The following is a 20,686-nucleotide window of genomic DNA, read 5'->3' on the forward strand; positions in this document are numbered from 1 at the left end:
TTCTCATTCAAAGAAGGGAAAATAGACAATCATTCATTCGATGGAAAATAGAAAATGATTAAAAGGTTAAACCAGCATTTAAAACCCGAAAAGTAAAATCGAAGTTGGCTGTTTTATAAAAGCTTTGAGCCCTTCTAATATTGGCGATATCATTCCAATTAAAAATCCATTCACTTCATTTTAACTACCTACACAATACTATAAAGAAGAAGCTGTAAAAACTACAAAAAAGTAGCAGATAACAGAAAAAATTCTCTGGATCAGAAAAGCTCGTTAATTGAGAAAACGAAAAGACTCTTTTCAGCTAAAAAAAACACGAAAGGGAACAATAATAAGGTAAATGAGCATATTTTCAATCAGCAATCGTAATCCAACCCACATCAGAGTGATGTGAAGAAGCCAGCCATCGTCTGAAAGATAAAGATAGCAACAATCAGCTGGGACATTCGTAAATAAATTTTCAGAAATTCAGGAGCTCATTCCCGTGTAAGAATCCGTCCTCGTGACATATGCTAGATGAGCACATGTGCCCTAAACATCTCCAACTATAAACCCGTAACATATCCGTTGACATGCGAGGATGAAGTACCCATTCCCGAAAATACTAACCGATCTAAAGGACAACATGAACAAACCCCAACTGTGCCAGTTCATCCAGAACCCTTTCGAGAACCATCAGAGGAAAGAACACAAATTAAACGCTGAAAGTGCGCAAAAAACCAACCCTTATTTCCTGCAGAAAAGTGTGGATCTAGTCAAGTTCCAACGGGACGTGTACGGTGTCCCTAAAGGTTCAGTGTTCGGTCCGGTGGTTAATTACCAGGTGCGTTCCGACGATTTGAAGGACTACAGTTTTCGGTACAGCAACGATAGTTGCAATTACAGGGGAGATTCCAGTGGTGGAGGTGATAGTTGTTGGGACAGTGACGAGGAGAAGGAAGTGAACCATGTTTTTGAGCCCCATAACAATGGACCGAAGAAGTGCTTGGCTTGGGCTTGCAAGGCCTGCAAGAAGAAGACTGTGGCTGTGGATAGGAGGAAAGCTGCTACTTTGAGAGAGAGGCGACGACTCAGAAAGGTTTGAAGCTTTGATGATTTATTCGTCTTTTTTTTCATTTTGAACGTTTTTCTTTGCCTTTGTTTAGTCCTCCGATAGAAAAGATACAAATATACGAAAATTCAAAGTTGTAAAAAGCTTTACAGGTCTTTGTTAGCAGTTTTTACGTAGATTTGCTTCTAGAGTAATCTATAGCAAATACAAATTGAAAGGAAAAGTCTTCAGAAACCATTCAGAATTGATGAATATATTTCTATTGACTACTGAACAATAGGTTGAGCTGATATAATAGAGTAGAGAGGAAAAGAAAGTGTAATTTTGGGCATGCATACCTATTTCAAGTTTCATTACATCATTACTCTAATATCCACACTTTTTCAAGTGATCATTGTCTGATGAAACTTGAGTTCCATCCAATAGTTTACTAGGAAAATGATTCTATTTTTGGAATTAGTCTCCCAAAATTTTCTTGCTCAAACTTACAGGTCTGTTTTCAGAAAAAATTAAAATTAATGTGATTGAAACCATTATTCCTTATTCATAAGTTTAGAGCCTGATAAGCAATCAGTATTTTGGACCTGAAAATGCAAGCTTCTCTCAGTTCATTTGTTGCATTCAAAGTTCTTGACTTTTATCCTCAAAATATAGCCAAAGTTACGACATTCTCTGTAAGTGTAGGCACTTTCCATGAAGGAAAATTCTGGGAATTCTAAATACGTCTTTTGAAACTCTATTAGCTTCTTTTATCAAAGGAGGCTGCATTTTCCAAGTAACTACTCTACTATTGAAAATTCTTATCTTCTTTCACTTCATGAAATGAGCCAATATGATATAATCACCCACGAAATTTGCTAAAATACAATTAATTTCAATTGGAAATATAAATTCAGATGTTTCAGCTTGTCCACATCAAATACTGGCTCACCCTGTATGAAAGAATACTTTTCTCTTCGCTATTTGAAGAATCCCACGTTGACTATACGTCACTTGTCTATATTATTTGATTGAAAAGTGATATTTTGGTTCAGGTCAATGAAGCTTTCGAATTATTGAAAAAAAGGACCTGTAGTAATCCTGGACAAAGATTGCCCAAAGTGGAGATACTGAGAAGTGCAATAGAATACATAGAATACCTAGAAGAACTACTGCAAGGATCAAAATCATCAATTGAAGCTTCTACTAACTTAACAATCAATAACAATATTATGGTGAGTAGATTTCCTTCACAAGATTTCAAAAATGATTCTAAATTTTTCCTAATAAAAAGAAATCAATCATGAACGCCTAATGGAACGATCACTCTATGTCCAATTCCAACGACAAGCTTGTGACATAATTTTTTTTGGGGAGATAGATCTCTCAGTTATGTCATTTCGGTTAAACGAACTCCTGTCAACGCATGTTTGGGTATCAAAGTCCCGGTGTCATAAAGCTGTTGTCACACTTGTCCGTCCTATTCGTTTCAAGCTGTCTTCCACATCTGCACAGCTAGTAATTCTGTCATCTCCAAGTTGAGATTATCATTATGCGGTATCTAATGGAAAAACCCGCCAATTAATAGAATATATTGCGGTTTTAATGCCACCAGAAGACAATTGATGGTTTTAAACGAGTAATCAGTTTACGTAATACGTATACGTATGGAGAAAAAATCTGAATAAGCTTTTGAATTGAATTCCAGAGTTACAATCCAAAGACAATTGATTATTTCAATGTAATGGTTAGTTTACGTTTTACGTAAGCGTTTGGAAAATGGTAATTAAAACTTATTTTCTCCAAAGATAATTGTTATAATGTGGAGTTGCATTTCCTGAAACTTTTTAGGGTTTTCACTCCTAATCTCTGAAACAAAATCAATTAAAAATAAAATAAACGATTTGCTACTGCGTAAATTCTTGCACTAATTTGTCAGGAGCAAATCGGTTTACGTAATACGCATACGTATGGAAAAAAATCTGAATAAGTTTGTGAATTGAATTCCAGTCTTTTAACAAAGGTTACGATCCAAAGGTAATTGCTTATTTCGAACTACTGGTTAGTTTACGTTTTACGTAAACGTTTGGAAAATAGTAGTTAATAATTATTTTCTTATAATACGTTTACGTTTGGATAATAATGCTGAAAATTAATGTCCTGAGTGCTAAATAATTGAAATAAAAGAACAACTGAGAAAGGTATCAACAGAAGGACGAAAATGATTGCTTCAAACGTCTGATCAACTTACGTTCTACGTTTACGTCTGGAAAAAAGGGCTGAAAAAGTATTTTCTTCGAAGATAATTGTTATAATGTAGAAGGTTACACCATAATTATAATAAATATTGTTTCAAACAACTGATAATGTTCCCATAATACCTTTACGTTTGGAAAATAATGCTGAAAATTCATTTTCCTAAGAGATAAATAAATGAATAGAAAGCTTAACTGAGAAAAGTTACAGCAAGAAGACGATTTATAGCTTATACAACCTCAAAAGCCTGATCAGCTTAGGTTCTACGTATACGTTTGGAAAACAGGCATGAAAAATTATTTTATCGAAAGATAACTGAATTGCAAGTTTAACTGAAAAGGCTGCAACACAAAGAAGATTAATATTGCAACAATAACTGATCAGTGTAAGTTCTACGTATACGTATGGAAAAGAATGATGTTTTTTTTTCTCGGATGAGGATTGAATTGAAAGGCTATCAATATTGTTCAGTCTATCGTTACATAGTACAGTAATCAGTGTACACTTTCAATTTCACCCGAATTATGTTCAATTTGAATATATTTATTGCTTCTATGGATGCTTAACTACGTTATCCAGAAAATATCCAAGAAGCAAATTCAAATAATTTGGTTGTAGCAGAGTCGGTTAAGACTCGTGATGCAGACCTTACATTTTTTTGTCGAGAAATAGGACAGCCAATGATTAATGTCCTGGTCTTCCTATGAATCCTAGCGTTGCTCCCATTAATTTCATTATGGAAACTGTGTTTAATTTAATCTTTGCCGTGTAAGCTATTAATCGTACTTGTCCAGAGTGCAGATACGCTGAAAGTTTCTGTTGAACGGTATGGGAACGTAGCCAGAAGAATTTCAGGAGACAGAGGACAAGTTTTAGAGTCTTCCCGATGAAAATCTAATTCAGATTCAGAGAGTTTCTAGAAGGAATTTAATGGAGCCGCTTCATATCTGTCAGTGCCGAAGAATAATCTGCTTTTTTTTAATACCACAACATTTTGATCTTGTGTGCGTGTTAAAAGCTCTTTTTAGAAGTTAAAAATCTTCATCTGAAAGGAATTAACAGAATATTATAATAAGGAAGCAGCTCTCAGCCTTGAATGCTTCAGCCTACTTGGTACACTAGTCTTTCTTGGCCTAGATAAAGAGGTTCGTCAAAAAAATTTCAACCTTTCTGAGAGATTTCTCGTAGCAATAAAGGCAATATCAACGTACAACAATTACTATAAATAAGTTGTTATGACTGGAGATTCACAATTATTCGTTTTTATGAACAAGAAAAATAATATAAAATGTTTTACAGAATAGCCAGGGAAATCACATCCTAACAGAAAAATTGGGCAGTTTTTCTGAACAAACCAACAAATTTTCATCTGCAAATGGTGAGTGGACTTGAATACCTTCACAATAGTGTTTTGAGCATTTTAACTTGAGCAGTATACCTTGAATATTTCTTTAACTTTGCATCACTATTTTCTATCTTGAATCATCTTTGTGGGAATTGCTAAATTCTGCCTGTTTCTGGTACTTCTAGTCTATCTAACCTAGAAAAACCAGAAAGAGCCAAAATCAGGAATTTGGGACACCCTGTACAGTATCGACTTGGAAATATTCAATAAAAATAGAGATGATTTGTTGTAATAAACTCTGATTTATAGCCCTCAAGTACAAGGTGTAGTAAAACGCTTTCAGTTATATCCGGTAGCACTCAAACCCCAAAACCTTCTTAAGTACCCTATCGAAACCCAAACAAGTCAACAGGAGCGGATGTAATATAGTGCTAACTGACACCCAAAATGGGCGGCACTTTGAAAGGTAAAAGAAATTCGAGTCTAGCTATATCAAGCTATCAATGTCAGAGGGAAGGATCTATTTGGAATAGATTTATTGCCTCGGTTTTATATTATTATTTGGTCCATTAGGAAGGAATTTGATAGGCGATACTTCTCGACCATCTGTTGAATTCATTCGTGGATTTTGTTCCTAGCGAAATAAATAAAAAAAAGAGTTTTTTATTTCACCAGAGAAATTCAATGTTGTGTGATTTCAGCAGATACTTCAATCTCTTCATTTAATATTGAGATAAATATTGATAAAAGAATGCTATCAATTCTTTTCTGCAAAAATCAAGCGTTTCAATGGTCTTAGATGTGTTGCCTCACCCTGTATATTGAACATAACTCGATTCTGATCGAATTCGAAGAACACTTCTTTAATGGGAGTTCAATAAACCCCGCTTAATCCAACCACCCATTCTGCATCCATAAATCAACCCCCTGTGAAAGGATGAAATTTATTAGTCAGATTGTCATCTGAGTAAAGACACCAGATGTTATCGAATAGGCACGTCCTTAATGTCGATTTCGTGTTCTTGAACGCTTTCAGGGATCACCAGTCAAAATAAAACAGAAATAGACAAATTGGGCAGATAGTGTGACACACAAAAACCGACAGATGTGTCTATCGCACTGGATTCTTATTCTCAGGAAGATTTAAGATGATATCTTCGATACGAGAGGAAATAAATGAAAATAAATCGACTGAAATTGATAAAAAGTATAGGAAGTGAAATTTAAGGGAAGTATCAACAGGGTAGAAAATTTTTCGTATTCTCAGGATATATTTGAATAAAATCAGTCTCTCAAATCAATTGCTAGTTATTGGAATACCAATCACATTGTTGGAAATTGTTTTTCAAAGTGTAGCTTTACTGCATAACAACCTTTAATGCATGTAAGATGATTCTGAGCCAATTAAAATTTTTATTATGCCATCTCCGATCATATATCATTCACACTTTGTTCGAGTTAGATCTAATTATTGTGGATTCAACTGAGCATTAAAAGCACGGACTAAATTAGAAACATGGCTCCACTGGCTCATTTACAACAAGCTCAATCATTCATTCTCTTTGATCTCGAATTAGTTGTCTGTTTTAGTATTGAATAAAACAAAAATACGTTTAGGTACTGTTCATCGAGAATGAACTAGGATCATTCAGTATACGTATATTACAATTTCAGAAAAATTACGAAAAAATCCCGAAGACTCCCAATATACAGGGTGTCGATGAATAGTTCTGAAAATATTTGAAGAGGGTATACATTTTTAATTTTTTTTCTCAGAGAGCAGAAAATAAAAGCTCTCGAGTATATTCCAAACAATTTCGTGAGTCTATCGCCCTTCGTTTAGATTTTCATCTCGGAAATGGCATTTTTCAAAAATTGCAAATTTCCATCTGCGATATCTCCTGTTATATTCGTCTGATCCAATTGGGATTTTCGGTTCTATGATCAGCATTGCCAAGGCTTCAACCCTAGCAGAAAAACTCGATTTCGAAAATCTCGATTTTTTTGGTCAAAAATGAGCAAGGGGTTAGACCCCCCTGAAATGACCTCTTTGCCCCTCTGTCTCAAAATCAGGGTCTTCTATTACTGTCTTAGATTATGGAGGACATAGAATTTGTATTGAAGATTCTAAAAAACCAAACAGTTGATAATTTAATAGAGAATTGCACTCCAGAGAGCTCTTCAAAGTCAACTCGAAAATGAAAAGTGGAAAAACAAAAAAAATTATTTTCTTCTAAACAGTGTCAGATATTGAAAAGTTTGGTATGAAAATATAGGTTTTCGAACACGCTGAATCTATTGCGAGCAATTTCGAAAGCGTATCTCCGTTCGTTTAGATTTTCATCTTTGAAATGGCATTTTTCAAAAATTTGCAATTTTCAATCTGCGATATCTCCTGTTATATTCGTCTGATCCAATTGGGATTTTCGGTTATATAATCAGCGTTTCCTAGGCTTCAACCCTAGCACAAAAACTCGATTTCGAAAATTTCGATTTTTTGGGTCAAAAATGAGCAAGGGGTTAGACCCCCCTAAAATCACTTATTTGCTACTCTGTCTAAAAATCAGGATGTTCTATTACTGTCCTAGGATATGGAGTGCATAGAATCTGTTTTGAAGATTCTAGAAAACCAAACAGTTGTTGATTCAATAGAGAATTGCACTCAAGAGAGCTCTTCAAAGTCAACTCGAAAATGAAAAGTGGAAAAACAAAAAAAATTATTTTCTCCTAAACAGTGTCAGATATTGGAGAGTTTGGTATGAAAATATAGGTTTTCGAACACGCTGAATCTATTGCAAGCAATTTCGAAAGCGTATCTGCGTTCGTTTAGATTTTGATCTTCGAAATGGCATTTTTCAAAAATTTGCAATTTTCAATCTGCGATATCTCCTGTTATATTCGTCTGATCCAATTGGGATTTTCGGTTATATAATCAGCGTTGCCTAGGCTTCCACCCTAGCATAAAAACTCGATTTCGAAAATTTCGATTTTTTGGGTCAAAAATGAGCAAGGGGTTAGACCCCCCTAAAATCACTTATTTGCTACTCTGTCTAAAAATCAGTATGTTCTATTACTGTCCTAGGATATGGAGTACATAGAATGTGTTTTGAAGATTCTAAAAAACCAAACAGTTGATAATTCAATAGAGAATTGCACTTCAGAGAGCTCTTCAAACTCAACTCGAAAATGAAAAGTGGAAAAACAAAAAAAATTATTTTCTCCTAAACAGTGTCAGATATTGGAAAGTTTGGTATGAAAATATAGGTTTTCGAACACGCTGAATCTATTGCAAGCAATTTCGAAAGCGTATCTAAGTTCGTTTAGATTTTGATCTTCGAAATGGCATTTTTCAAAAATTTGCAATTTTCAATCTGCGATATCTCCTGTTATATTCGTCTGATCCAATTGGGATTTTCGGTTATATAATCAGCGTTGCCTAGGCTTCCACCCTAGCATAAAAACTCGATTTCGAAAATTTCGATTTTTTGGGTCAAAAATGAGCAAGGGGTTAGACCCCCCTAAAATCACTTATTTGCTACTCTGTCTAAAAATCAGGATGTTCTCTTACTGTCCTAGGATATGGAGTGCGTAGAATGTGTTTTGAAGATTCTAAAAAACCAAACAGTTGATAATTCAATAGAGAATTGCACTCCAGAGAGCTCTTCAAAGTCAACTCGAAAATGAAAAGTGAAAAAACAAAAAAAATTATTTTCTCCTTAACAGTGTCAGATATTGGAAAGTTTGGTATGAAAATATAGGTTTTCGAACACGCTCAATCTATTGCGAGTAATTTTGTGAGTCTATCGCCCTTCGTTCAGATTTTCATAGTTGAAATGACATTTTTCAAAAATTGCAAATTAAACTTGGAAAATCTTCAAGACCGAACGGCTGCATCAAACTCCATAAAATTTTCAGAATTATTACTAGAAGGTTTGCTCTTTCAGAATATGTATCACATTTCCATCCACGGTTATTTTAATTGAGAGAAAAATTACTCTAACGGTGACTATCGAAAAATTTCCAAAAAGATGAAATCACTTAAATGATCGTCAAGACCGAACGGCTGCAAGGAGCTCCATAAAATTTTCAGATTTATAACTAGAAGAGTTGCTCTTTCAGAATATGTATCACATTTCCGTCTACGTCCATTCAAAGTCAATTCGAATATGAACATACCACATTATGCACTAAATTATGATGAAGATTTTTATACTTGATTCTTTCTCCGATGAATTTCATAGTCCAAATTGGAAATTGATAAACATCGAAAACATTTATGGATTTGGTGCCACCCACGAACATTTTTTTTTGATAAATTACCGCATTTTGTAGCTGTGGCTTTGACGGAATAAACATGCGACTTGGTTGTCTTGAACTGTTTATTTTAAGACGTTCCTCAATATTAATGTGCTTCATTCATCAACGATATGGCTGTTGACTCTCTTCGTTATAGAGTTTGGCAAAAAGCTTTATTTGTTTCATCGACACCTTGGCAAAACGGATTGGCATGGCTCGAAGGACCAAGAGCGGAATACGATTGTCCTAACCGACAATCCAGATCCTGTTTGATCAGAAATGAAAGACCCCCATGTGTTCTCATCGCGTTGGACAATGAGGCCTTATTTTAGTCGGTGCTGCTAAAACCCACATTATTCAGAGGATGCCAGAGACATTGTGGAAACAGTTCCAACTAAATCATTCGACTGTCCCAGAGTGTGGCAGATCTTATAATGATGATAAGGAAATTATACAAAGTCGGTTTATTTATATCTATAAAATATCGTCCCTGGGTATTTTTAGAGGTTCAGACATTTACTGCCGTTAGGAAATATCAGACTAGAGATGTGCGTTTAGTGTAAGTGATTTTGTATATAGACAGACAGGACTGGTTGAAGGATTTTTTTGACGTAGAAAGAATTCTACTAGATAAATGAGTAAAAGGAGATTAGAAAGCTCTGGATAGTATTTCAGGACACAAAATTAATTGAGAAATTAACAGGATGATCAATTTGCCACACAGAATCATTCTTATGAGAACATCAACGACAGTTTCAATGAAAACTTCGCTTAGTCCTTTGGGAGTATCCCTTATGATTCAATCAAAAACAAGGGGGTAAATAACCTCTAAAATATTCGAGGTACCTACCTTTGGATTACATTTTTGAAAAACTGTGTATTTTGGCTCCATTTTCCAAACACAAGGGCCAAAAAAATAGCCAAAAAAAATTTGAAAAAAATGTTGTGGATATACAAAGAAACACGTAAGTAAAGCTGTTTTTTGGCTTTATCCTAAAAATATATCTTGTATTCTCAAATTCCACAAAGAAATGGGAACTAGTCCAACCCTGTCCTTCTCGACGTGTGAGATTGACATTTTTTCGTGTCACTTGCTTCCATAAATCGGCTGTAATTCCGTTTGTTTATGTGACATCATCGTATTTGTTTTATGCCGCAGTTAAAAATGATCTCGGTTATAACTGAGTGGAATTAATGGATTATTTTGGGGTCTTAATAATGTTATATTTCAGGGAGTTTACACCGAGACCCTGTTTCGGATACGAATATATTATTATTACCTCGTAAATCCCCATTTTAACGACGATATCGATGCGGAAAACGATATACAGGGTGTCCTCGAAGAAAAAGTTCTGTCACCAATGAGACCTTTGTCAATTTGATTTAAGCAAAAAGATTTGCAGCTAATTTCTCAAAATTTCAATACCTTTCATAGCCAACTGCCCAAATATCTGATTTCTGTTCTGCTACTTCTGACAGAAAAAGGCGAAAATTATTTTTCCTGATATACACGAATGATGCCATACTCATGTTTTAATTTTTTTTTCAGGGTTTGATCCAACATCTTCACCTACAACCTCAAGTCTGGACTGCCTGAATTTGATTGTCCAAAATTTATCTAATAATAAAATAACCGAATCTATTGAACCTACATAGTTAATAATAAATTATATTACATGTTATAAGCCAGACTTTTATTGAAAAACACTTTTCTTCTTCATTTAACTCATGTATTTACTCGCTAGATTTTGATAGTGTAAAGTTCATTGAAGGGGTTACCCTGAATCTTCCTAGAACATTGAAATAATGAAGGTAACTTCTTCCATAGATCTGCAATCAACAATCCTTTCATTCCCCTTTGATTTTTAACGATAAGAGTGAGAATACTACACCACTTGGGAGAATTTCAGGTAAATTTCTTTTTTTTTTTGCTCGAACCAAGTCCATTTCAAAAAAATATAATGTATCAAGAAAAGATTTTCTAATAACATTTATATTTATTCAAGATCAACAATAGTATAATATCATCCAATTCCATTGACATATATCATCTGCATGGTATACCTATACACAATATTTTTAGGGTTGCCAAAAAGTTGCTTAGTCTGGATACTTTAGGCCTGTTTTTCCATTCTGGAAATGAAAAACCAACAAACCCTATATGGATAATTCTTGAGGAATCACCTCACAATTGTGATTGAGCCAGCAACTGTCTCTCGCGTTGCAATATCTGGTGAGCAGCCCTATCCATCTCCTCCTGCGTCATCTCCATGGCCTCCTGCATCTCCTTGGAGGTGTATCTGATGAAATCTGGATCAGCATACTCTCCCAAACCTTGCTCGGTCAAAATTCTACCCACCAAACTCTCAGCTGAACCTACCACCTCGAAGGGAGGTGTTGTATCGTTGCTCAAGGCTAGATCTCCTGTTGTCACGTTCCCATTCGGCCTCCCTGTATACAAGAAACAGTATCAGTACCAAATCATATCGAGGTTTTCATGCAAACCACTGTTGATCTAAAAGAAAACAAGAAATAGGTGCTCCTTTCTTTTTTTGAAGTGGATAAGGGTTAGTAGGTGTTAGATTTTCAAACATCAAGTGGTGTTAACTACTGACCACACCCTTACCCTTGTAGATAGGCTGAAGAAAGTCTGGTGTCCTGAAAAATTAAATTTCATTACGTCTGAAAGCTCCAAGATACCTTTTTTATTTTTGGGCAATGGCAGAAGATACGCAAATGAAATATTGTGGGTATTAGAATTGTACCCTGTGGAATACCAATGCTTAATGATGATTTGCAAGTTTTAAAAAAGTTTTAAGGGATATTATCAGGTCTATTCATTACTCCTTACTCTGTGACACCAGGCACACTCCTCCCCAATGGACTAACATGGTTGATTCCATCTTTGGTACCTCTTCGAACTGCATTGAAGGGTAAAAACTCTATGCTGGAATCGATGGTAGCCTGTTTGGGTTTGGTAGAGTTCATATTCAAAAACTTCTCCCTAAAACTGGCACCTCTTCGCATGGACGACCAAACACTACCAAACAGCGTATGGTTCCTCTGAAAAAAAGACGTTTTATGAATCCGTATAGTTACAAGGAAGGTAAACAAACCCTATGCGTTGGTTCTGGTTCTATCATCTCATCCAAGTTACCAGATATGGCCCTCTTCAGTTCTGGTCCTGCCTCGTGGAGTGTTCTTAGACCAGCCTGTAAAGTGACGGTATGTTGAGTTTCCTTGTCACCCCCTTTAAGCTCCTCCTCCTTTCTCTTCTTGAACCTCTTGAAGTAATCCTGGATCAAGAAGGTTGCGTAGAATTTACCGACTGTCACTTCATCATCTACACCTGGTGGAGGTACCACCTGGTCTAGTAACTTGGGATCCGTACGTTTCCATATCTTCTTGATGACAGCCCTCAGCTCGGCATTCGCATCGTCAATATTACCTGAGGATTGCAGCTTTAGTTTAGATCCAATCAGATCAATGAGGAACTTACCCTCCGTTTTGATCTTTAGTGAAGTCCTTACGACGGCAAACAATGTGGCGTTGAAATAGACTGTTCCATCGCTGTTTAATGGCATGTTCATCGACACCAATCTCTTGCAGGCTATCCTGTAGGGGCAGAGCTTTCCGAAGCCAAGTGGTGGTGATATTTTACGCAGAAGGGTGACCACGTCCAGATGTTTTATCCTTCCTTTAGCGTCTGGATCGTATTCGCTCCATAACCTGATGAATTCGTCCAAATGGTGGCAACCCAGTATCGACCAATCTCTGGTTAGATAGTCGAAGTTGTCCATGATGACGGCCACGAAAAGATTGATGATCTAAGTTGAAGAAATACCACCTGAATTGAGTCTTTCACTTTGATTGAGTGGGAACTGGATTACTTACTAAGAACGAACATAAAACGTAGAAGGATATGAAGTAAGGGTAGGATATATCAGAGCCACAATACTCCTGACCAAGCCTACTATCACATTTAGCCTTGGAATCAGCACAATCCATCATGATCTCTTGCCAAGCCTCACCTAGATATTCCAAAGATGAAAAACCAGGATGAAATCTATATCAAATTCTCACCAGTTGCTGATCTGAAAAGGACCAAGATAGCCTGGAAGAATGTTGCAAAATTCGAGTTCCTATTGATATTCCCTTCGCTGCTCCTGGACTCTATCTTGCCAAAAGTTTGCATACCAATGACAGCGTAGATGAAGAACAGCATCAATACTAAGAGTGCTACATACGGCAAGGCTTGGAATGACTTCAGGAAGGTCCAAAGCAGAGTCCTTATACCTTCGCCTTTACTCAGCAATTTTATCAACCTCATGACTCGAAAAAGACGGAAGAATTTTCCTGTGAACTTAAAGGATCCACCACCAGGCTGGAAAAGAAACCAATCAGGATCTTTCGAATTATTGAAATGTGGGAAAATGCTTACGAAAACTTCTTGGTAGACTATATCGATGAAACCACCCAAGACTATCACAAAATCGAACATATTCCAAGCATCTCTCAAGTAATTCTGTAGGGAGAAGTTGACAATTTACAGAGAATCAATACTCATATTGTGATATACTTACTCTAACTCTGAAAGCAGCCAATTTAAAGATGAACTCCATGGCAAATATGGCAGTAAATGCCATATTTGATTCATCCAGTATCATCGTGTAAAGTGGAGATGGGTTGGGTATCTTCATAGCAAGAGTAATAGTGTTTATCAAGATCAACACGAAGATGGCATACTCGAAAGGTTTTGATGTAACAAACCACCAAACCTAAGAAGCAATAAGTGGGTACTTCGATTTTTTAATACTCATCATCTCACCTTGTACTGTATACGTTCCTTCGGTATATACCTCCTTACAGGCTTCGCTTTCAAGGCAAACTCAATGCAGTTCCTCTGGTTCTTATCAAGATCACAGTTCTTATATTCCTGCTCTCCTTCATTCTGAAAGGTGACAATGACGAAACCAACGAATATGTTGACCATGAAGAAGGCAATGATGATGATGTACGTGATGTAGTAAACAGCCACCACCGGTCTGAAGTTCAAAATTGGTCCCTTGTTCTCCTCGTGGGAGTCTATGGAGACGTGTAGAAGATTTGGCCATCCCTCAAAGGTTGAAACTGTGAATAATGTCAACATGGCCTTGGCTACATTGTCGAAATGGAAGCGATTAGTTGTCCACAATCTCTCCACAATTTTTGGTCGGTTTATGTCACCCTCTTGGTATATTATGAAGGTTCCACTAGAGGAAAGAGATGGTAAATTGTTGAAGGTGGAAGCCCTCAAAAGGATACTCACTTGCAGTGGGCTGCCTCAAGTTTGGAATGATCAGAACATACAGAAAATTTCCCCTAAAAAATCGAGATTGGTTACATCGTATTGAAATTATTGCAAAGCTTACCTTGAAGAGCTGTACACCAATTACTGCAAACATAAATTGCAAGAGACATGTAACCAGGACAATGTTACCAATGGTTTTTATGGCAACGATCACGCACTGTACCACATGCTATAAATAAGATCGAATGAATAGTTCATTCATCTATCAACCTATCCATTCCTACTCACTTTGAGGCCTTTAGCTCTGTTTATAGCCCTCAGGGGTCTAAGAACCTTCAACACCCTCAATATCTTGAAGACAGACATACCAGCTTCCCTGGAAAACATCCCCTTAAGCGGTTCTTTTTAACATCTGGATATCCAGGATACTCACCCACTCCAGATAGAAGTTAAAGAAACGCAAACAACGATCAAATCGAGCACGTTGAAGGCAGACCTGAAGAAAGCTCCTTCGTGAAGAATGCATCCGTATGCTATGGTCTTCAACAACAGCTCAACAGTGAATATAGCAGTGAAGTAAGGGTCACATGTTGCTGGAAGCTGAGGAATAACTGTTATCTAAGTACCAAGGGAGGAAAATTGGACTTACACTTGTGAAGAAGTCGTCAGAGTCTGTTTTAACGGGTTCCTCCAGAGCCAAGAGCGCAGAAGATACGAGAATGCAGACAAGGATGACGTTGCTGAAGACGCTGTGATTGCAGAACCAATGGCAGAACACCCTGAACCTGAGGAAATCAATAGGTTATCAAGATTTTGGACGAAAGTCTAAGACATCTTGGAGTTTGTAAATGTTCAATTGTTAATTGTGGGCTAAACACCACGTATCATCAGAATGTTACACTTTGAATAGGTGGAAACATCAGATGACAGAATGCAACAAAAAACCTTGTGCATTTTGCATCGTGAATGGTGAAAATGTGAAGATGATGGTTTGAAAAGTTCTCCAGAAACCAAGAGGAATACAACAAGCTCTGAGGTAATGCAAAATAAATATACCTTTCTAGTCTACGTTCAAAAATTCAAAAATTCTGGCTCGACTACTAATCTGTAGCCTGAAAGTCTGGAAAAATTAAAAATTCAAATTCACTCAATTATCAAACTAGGCTGGGAAAAAATTGCTTCAACGACGAGCGAGGAAACCTTCCTCTGTGAAATGAAAAGCTCCAGGATCATCTGGTGCTCAAGAATGATCTGGCATGCCAATAATTCTGAAAGTTTTAGAGATAGTTCAAATTGAGGATTAAGGTTTCCTCGTCTTCCTAAGCGGATATCAAAAACCAATTTGAAAGTCTTTGGGGGGCAACCATCATCTACCACAACCAGTTTCACCTGTTGGTCGGTGAGAACACGAAGAAAGAAGATGCTGGGGGTATTGGTAACTGAGAATTTGGATTATCTGACTCTGGAATACTTGCTTCCTCCTGATCTGTAAATATTCAAAATAGGGAAGGGTTAGTTTGGATGAATTCACCACATGGCTGCAAGATTTCTCCATGGAAGTGCTTGAATCTTTGACGAGAACTATGTCACTGTTTATAAACTGAAAATTTTACTTCTTGCAGCCAAGTTCTGTTCTTCGACTTACTTGTTTGTATGAGAGAAAATAAAAAAAGATGTCCCTTTCGGTATTGGTTTGATTTTGTTCACCACGTGTATCTCAGAAAACCTTCTTCTTGGACGTGGTATATCTTCGATTGCCTCTGAAAATCATCAACACAACTACTGTGCATACCCTGACCACATCATCAGTTTAAAGATAAAGGCCCAATCTTATGAAATCTCATAAAATATAATGAAAGACAACCTGAATAAAACCATCTTCTGTAATGAAGTCTCACCTTCTTCTTCCAATTTATCCTCTTCATTGAATTCATCTTCGTACACTTCATCTTCTTCCTCCTCTAAATCGATCTTTGTCTCTGAACCATTGTCTTTTTTGCTTCCTGATCTATTTCGAAACATAAATCATAATCGTAACGAAAAGCTATATGCTTCTTTGTTGTGGAAAAATGAATACCTTTCAGATCCATACTGTCCTTCTTCTTCTGTCTCTTCCTCAACGCTTTGTTCCTCTGCTCCTTCTTCTAAAATAGGAGTAACAGTTCGTGATCTATTTTCCTCCTCTCCTTGATCTCCTTCTTCTTTCTCAACATCACTCAAAGACTCAGCATCGGCTAAATTATCGACAGCAATGGCCAAGAAAACATTTAACAGTATATCTACACGATGTTAAGGTTTAAAAGCACTAAGACTGCTTGAAAGATGAAAGAACAGACGTTATAATGAATCAAGGATACAGTTACCACAAATGAAGAGGATGATGAAATATATGCATGCCAAAATTCCAGGGAATCCAACTCCACCATACGCCTCTATGCCATTGTACATAACCACATTCCAATCTTCACCAGTGAGAATCTAAAGAATGGGACAGTTTTAGAAGACAATTTCCAGAAACCTCATGGTTGATTTTACCTGGAACACTGTCAAAAGAGCCTGCCAGAAGCAGTCAAAGTTCGATCTTGGCTTGTCCTCGTATTTGTTGTAATTGAATCTTCCCCCAAAGACTTGCATGCCAAGAAGGGCGAAAATAACAATGAACAAGAACAGCAGCAGCAGTAGGGACGCTATGGACTGTATAGAATTCAGCAGTGAGACCACAAGATTGGACAGTGATTTCCAATACCTGGAACGAAGAGTAGATATCACTCCAGGGTAAAATAAACATTTAGGATCTCACTTTGTCACTTTGAAAACTCTCAACAAACGAACACATCGAAGCACTGAAATACCCAGAGGTGGCATTATGGATTTTTGGGTCAGAACTGTTTCTACAATACTGCCTATGACGACGAAACAGTCGAATCTGTTAAACTGGGACACAAAATAACCCTGCAAGAAAGAAGACTTGGTTAGTTTGGGATCGAAGGAATGATATGTGAACTTGCCTGCAAACCTAAACTGTACATCTTCACCAGCATTTCCAGGGTGAAGAGTGCGATGAAAAATATGTTGGTGATATCTGAAAGAAGAGATCTCAAGATGTCATATCTTGTTCTGTTTGATGATGATCCTCACCTTGAAACTGATCCAGCCAGATTGGTTGACCATGATGTTCAGAAGCCAGTACCAAAGTATTCAAGAACACCAGTATGATGATGAGCCAGTAGAAAGCCTGAGACTTCACGGCTTTCCTACACATTCTCCTACTTTTCCTGTTGAAACGATCGAAACACTTTTTTCTTTTCTTGAACCAAGACTCTTTTTGGCTCTCCTCCTCCCCCAAACGATCAGTGGATTCCATCTCGTTTCTGGTGTTCACCTTGGTGTCTTGTGCCTGTTGTTCCACCTCACCCTCAGGCTCTATGTCTTCAGCTTGGGTTATCCAGTCCAAGTAACCCCTCAGATCCTCTTCTATCTGCTGTTTTTCACGTAGTTTTTGGAAGTCACCTCTTGATTTAGCCTTTTCTCTCTCTTTGGAGAATTCTCTGAGGTTATACGATGAGTGATTGGGTAGGTTTAGCGTTGGTTCTCATACTTACCCACTGAGGACACCAAGAATCAAGTTCATAACGAAAAAAGCTCCTAGGATAACCATCGATACAAAGTATGACCATTGCCATGTTCTTCCCAGAGCATCTTGAATCTAAAAATTGGAAGAATCAATGCCATATAATATGGAAGGATGAATTTCCTATAAGATAAACTGACTAACTCTTGATTTTCGAACATCCCTTTTCCCTTGTTGATTCAACAAAGGCCAATCTAATCGAAATAACATAACTACGTTAGCATAAAACAATTCGCACTGGCAATAAAGCGATAAACAAACAATAAGCTCGTTCAGGCGTCTCTTGCACGCATTAGGGGGGAAATTTCACCCCTTCATCAATTTATTTTTAGCCCCTGGACCAATATCGATTAGTCACTATTACTCACATTATACAGGACGTCAGTCCAACCCTCAAGGGTGATGCACTGGAAGACCGTCAGCATGGATAGTCCAAAATTGTCGAATGTTGTGATGCCATTATTAGGTCCACTCCATCCTGTTTTACAGACGTAAGTCTCACCCACATCCGTACAGTTGAAACCCGATGTTTCATTTTCCATGGAGCAAGGATGGGGGTTCTCCATGATCTGGTAATCTGTCAGCATGCGATTTTTTCGTGAGTTTTTCCAAGTTAGGTTTTTCGAAATTGGGCCAGAATAGTTATGCTTTAATAATCACTTACTATTTGCTGCATCGTAGCAAGTTGAGTTGAGTTTATCGGAGAAGAGCTCCAGTCCTATGATGGCATAAATGATCATCACGAACAACACCAAAAAAGCGATGTGGAGCAAGGGTACCATGGCTCTCAAGATTGAGTTCAACACGATTTGAAGACCTGCAAAAGGTTTAATGAACTCTGCAACCTTTGTCCAATGATTTGGAAAGTTTTCAGCCATTCAATTCACCAAAAGCTGACAAGGCTAAGACTTAATCAAAGTTTCAATATAAATTTGTATCTTACTTGGCACACCGGAAACCAATCTCAAAGGCCTCAGTACCCTGAAGGCTCTTAAAGCTTTAACATCGAATGTTCCATCAGTGAACAGTTGGATTAATGGACTGACCATACTGCAAAAAGTTACAACTTTGTTAACGAGTCTTATATCGTGCTTGGAAGATCTTACCCTATGACTACTATGGTGAAATCGAGTAAATTCCAACCGTTTCGTAGATAAGCTCCTTGATGCATCAAAAAACCATAAGCTACAATCTTCATTATGCACTCAGCAGTGAAGACAACCAAAAAGATGTACTCCACGTCTTCCTGTAAAAGCACCCATAATTATCAAGGGAGAAACCATGGAAACATTGTGAACCACCCACCAAATACGCGTTGGTTTGGTTGGAATCGCCATTTGGAAAGGGTGTGAACAAAGCTAAGGCCACGCAGTTTCCTAAGATGGTCAAGAGGATGATGTACTCAAAGGGTCTAAGGATAAATTAAGGAAAACACTTTGTTCTTCATCGAAAAATTTTCTTCTCGTAAAAAAGGATACTTCCAGTCTATGATGCTGATGCAGAGCTTCCTTATGGGATTTTTCAGGGTCAGACAGAAAAAGGCGCGTGGTGGTTTTTCTGGTATTGCTTTTGGGCCTCTTCGAGCAGGTCTTTTTGGCTGAACAGTTGTCGAGTATGGTCCATTAGGTTGGGCAGCAGCAGCTTGACCAGGGGTCATGGTTTTTGTAACTGCTGCTTCCATTTTGGTCTAGAAGGCTCTTGAATTCTGATGGTCAGAAGGTACTGCTGAAAGCATACTTCTCTGGAAAAAAAGGAAACAGGTGAAAAAAGGAAGAGTATAGGAAAATAGGAAGAACTATATTCCCAAATTCATTTCATTCGATAAAACCTTTTGTGAGATAGAACTAAAAATAACATTTTTTATGGTTTTTCAACTGTAGATATATTTTAAACAGAGCCAATTGAGATAAAGTGGTAAAGGCAAAAAGAGTTTCTTTTGACCTCAAGAACCTACTGTTGAAATATTTGTAAGAGTCAAAGACTTACCCTGTATCTGATGTGTGGATATTTCCTTGGTTAGTGATGCAATACAATATTCTTTCTGAATTTTCGCAGAATTTCTCACAAGATGAACAGTGATTTCAAGAGAGAAAAAGCTAAACATGTGCCCTATACTATTCAACAAGTGGCTATTTTAGATTGCGAAGATAAAGAGAAAGTTCTACTCAAAATTCCTTTAGATCGTCATACTTTTGGTTCAATTATAGACGTAGTTTAGTGTGGAATTGCTCTGGGATTCACTTTTGAAATAAGAGAAGAAGTAGATTCGTGATAACTTTTGAAAACGTTTCATTTCCAATGACTTTCAATGGCAGTCCTTACCTACATCCAAATGAACACTTTCGTTGCCTAACACCTCACGCACGTTGTTCTATTTTTGATGCATCTCACCGGTTTAGCACCGTTTTATAGCTGAAATTCCGGATTATTTCTTCGCATTCACCGATTGATATCGAAATATTTACTCACAACCCTTTTCCTACACTTCGCTTCTACGTCCCTTCGAATATGTTAACGCGTTTTAACTGATCTCATTCGTGTGTAACTTGCCCAAAGCTTTGAAGCTCTGTCAACTGATTCGTCATCCCAGAGAGAGAGTTAATTTTGGATCGGATTATTGGGGATAACGTCAGTGCTGGGACCAGAAACTTATGCTCCATAACAGCTGTTTTATAGGGAGATTCCTGCACACGCTTCCTGTTTACCATTCCCGAAAGTTCTGAGAGTGCAGAGCTTATTGTGAAAGCTTCAAATTAACACGTCGAAACATTACAACTTTCGTCATCTTCAAGATGAGAAAAAATTGACCAGAGCTAGCCCCTAACATATCAGCAGTTG

General features: G+C 37.2%; 2 protein-coding genes across 5 annotated transcripts; one reads left to right on the top strand and one right to left on the bottom strand.

Annotated features, from left to right (window-relative positions):
- Window positions 1-467: 467 nt before the first annotated feature.
- LOC123320128 (transcription factor SUM-1) lies at window positions 468-10,612 on the top strand. 2 transcript variants are annotated; one of them, XM_044907318.1, is made up of 4 exons: window positions 468-1,078; window positions 2,086-2,265; window positions 4,586-4,664; window positions 10,477-10,612. In XM_044907318.1, exons 1-4 carry the CDS (start codon window positions 581-583, stop codon window positions 10,581-10,583), a joined length of 864 nt encoding a protein of 287 aa, XP_044763253.1. In that variant the 5' UTR covers window positions 468-580; the 3' UTR covers window positions 10,584-10,612. The 2 variants fall into 2 exon arrangements, with proteins under 2 accessions (XP_044763253.1, XP_044763254.1); XM_044907319.1 differs by having other exon boundaries at window positions 4,591-4,664.
- Window positions 10,613-10,909: 297 nt separating this feature from the next.
- On the bottom strand, window positions 10,910-20,437 carry LOC123320059 (muscle calcium channel subunit alpha-1). Of its 3 annotated transcripts, none has more exons than XM_044907218.1 (31): window positions 20,171-20,436; window positions 19,327-19,589; window positions 19,154-19,259; window positions 18,955-19,094; window positions 18,792-18,898; window positions 18,513-18,665; window positions 18,217-18,425; window positions 17,820-17,923; window positions 17,356-17,765; window positions 17,226-17,299; window positions 17,018-17,169; window positions 16,753-16,963; window positions 16,575-16,695; window positions 16,295-16,496; window positions 16,116-16,225; window positions 15,607-15,703; window positions 14,867-15,002; window positions 14,651-14,817; window positions 14,506-14,593; window positions 14,339-14,446; window positions 14,236-14,288; window positions 13,756-14,179; window positions 13,511-13,705; window positions 13,369-13,452; window positions 13,011-13,311; window positions 12,822-12,958; window positions 12,427-12,754; window positions 12,044-12,375; window positions 11,779-11,990; window positions 11,554-11,585; window positions 10,910-11,378 (listed from the first exon to the last, which is right to left on the bottom strand). In XM_044907218.1, exons 2-31 carry the CDS (start codon window positions 19,527-19,529, stop codon window positions 11,113-11,115), a joined length of 5,262 nt encoding a protein of 1,753 aa, XP_044763153.1. In that variant the 5' UTR covers window positions 19,530-19,589; window positions 20,171-20,436; the 3' UTR covers window positions 10,910-11,112. The 3 variants fall into 3 exon arrangements, with proteins under 3 accessions (XP_044763153.1, XP_044763152.1, XP_044763151.1); XM_044907217.1 differs by lacking the exon at window positions 15,607-15,703 and adding an exon at window positions 15,863-15,977; XM_044907216.1 differs by lacking the exon at window positions 15,607-15,703 and adding an exon at window positions 15,863-15,977 and having other exon boundaries at window positions 13,011-13,452; window positions 20,171-20,437.
- Between the last annotated feature and the right edge of the window lie 249 nt (window positions 20,438-20,686).

The sequence above is a fragment of the Coccinella septempunctata genome, chromosome 9, assembly GCF_907165205.1.
Source record: "Coccinella septempunctata chromosome 9, icCocSept1.1, whole genome shotgun sequence".
NCBI lineage: Eukaryota > Metazoa > Arthropoda > Insecta > Coleoptera > Coccinellidae > Coccinella > Coccinella septempunctata.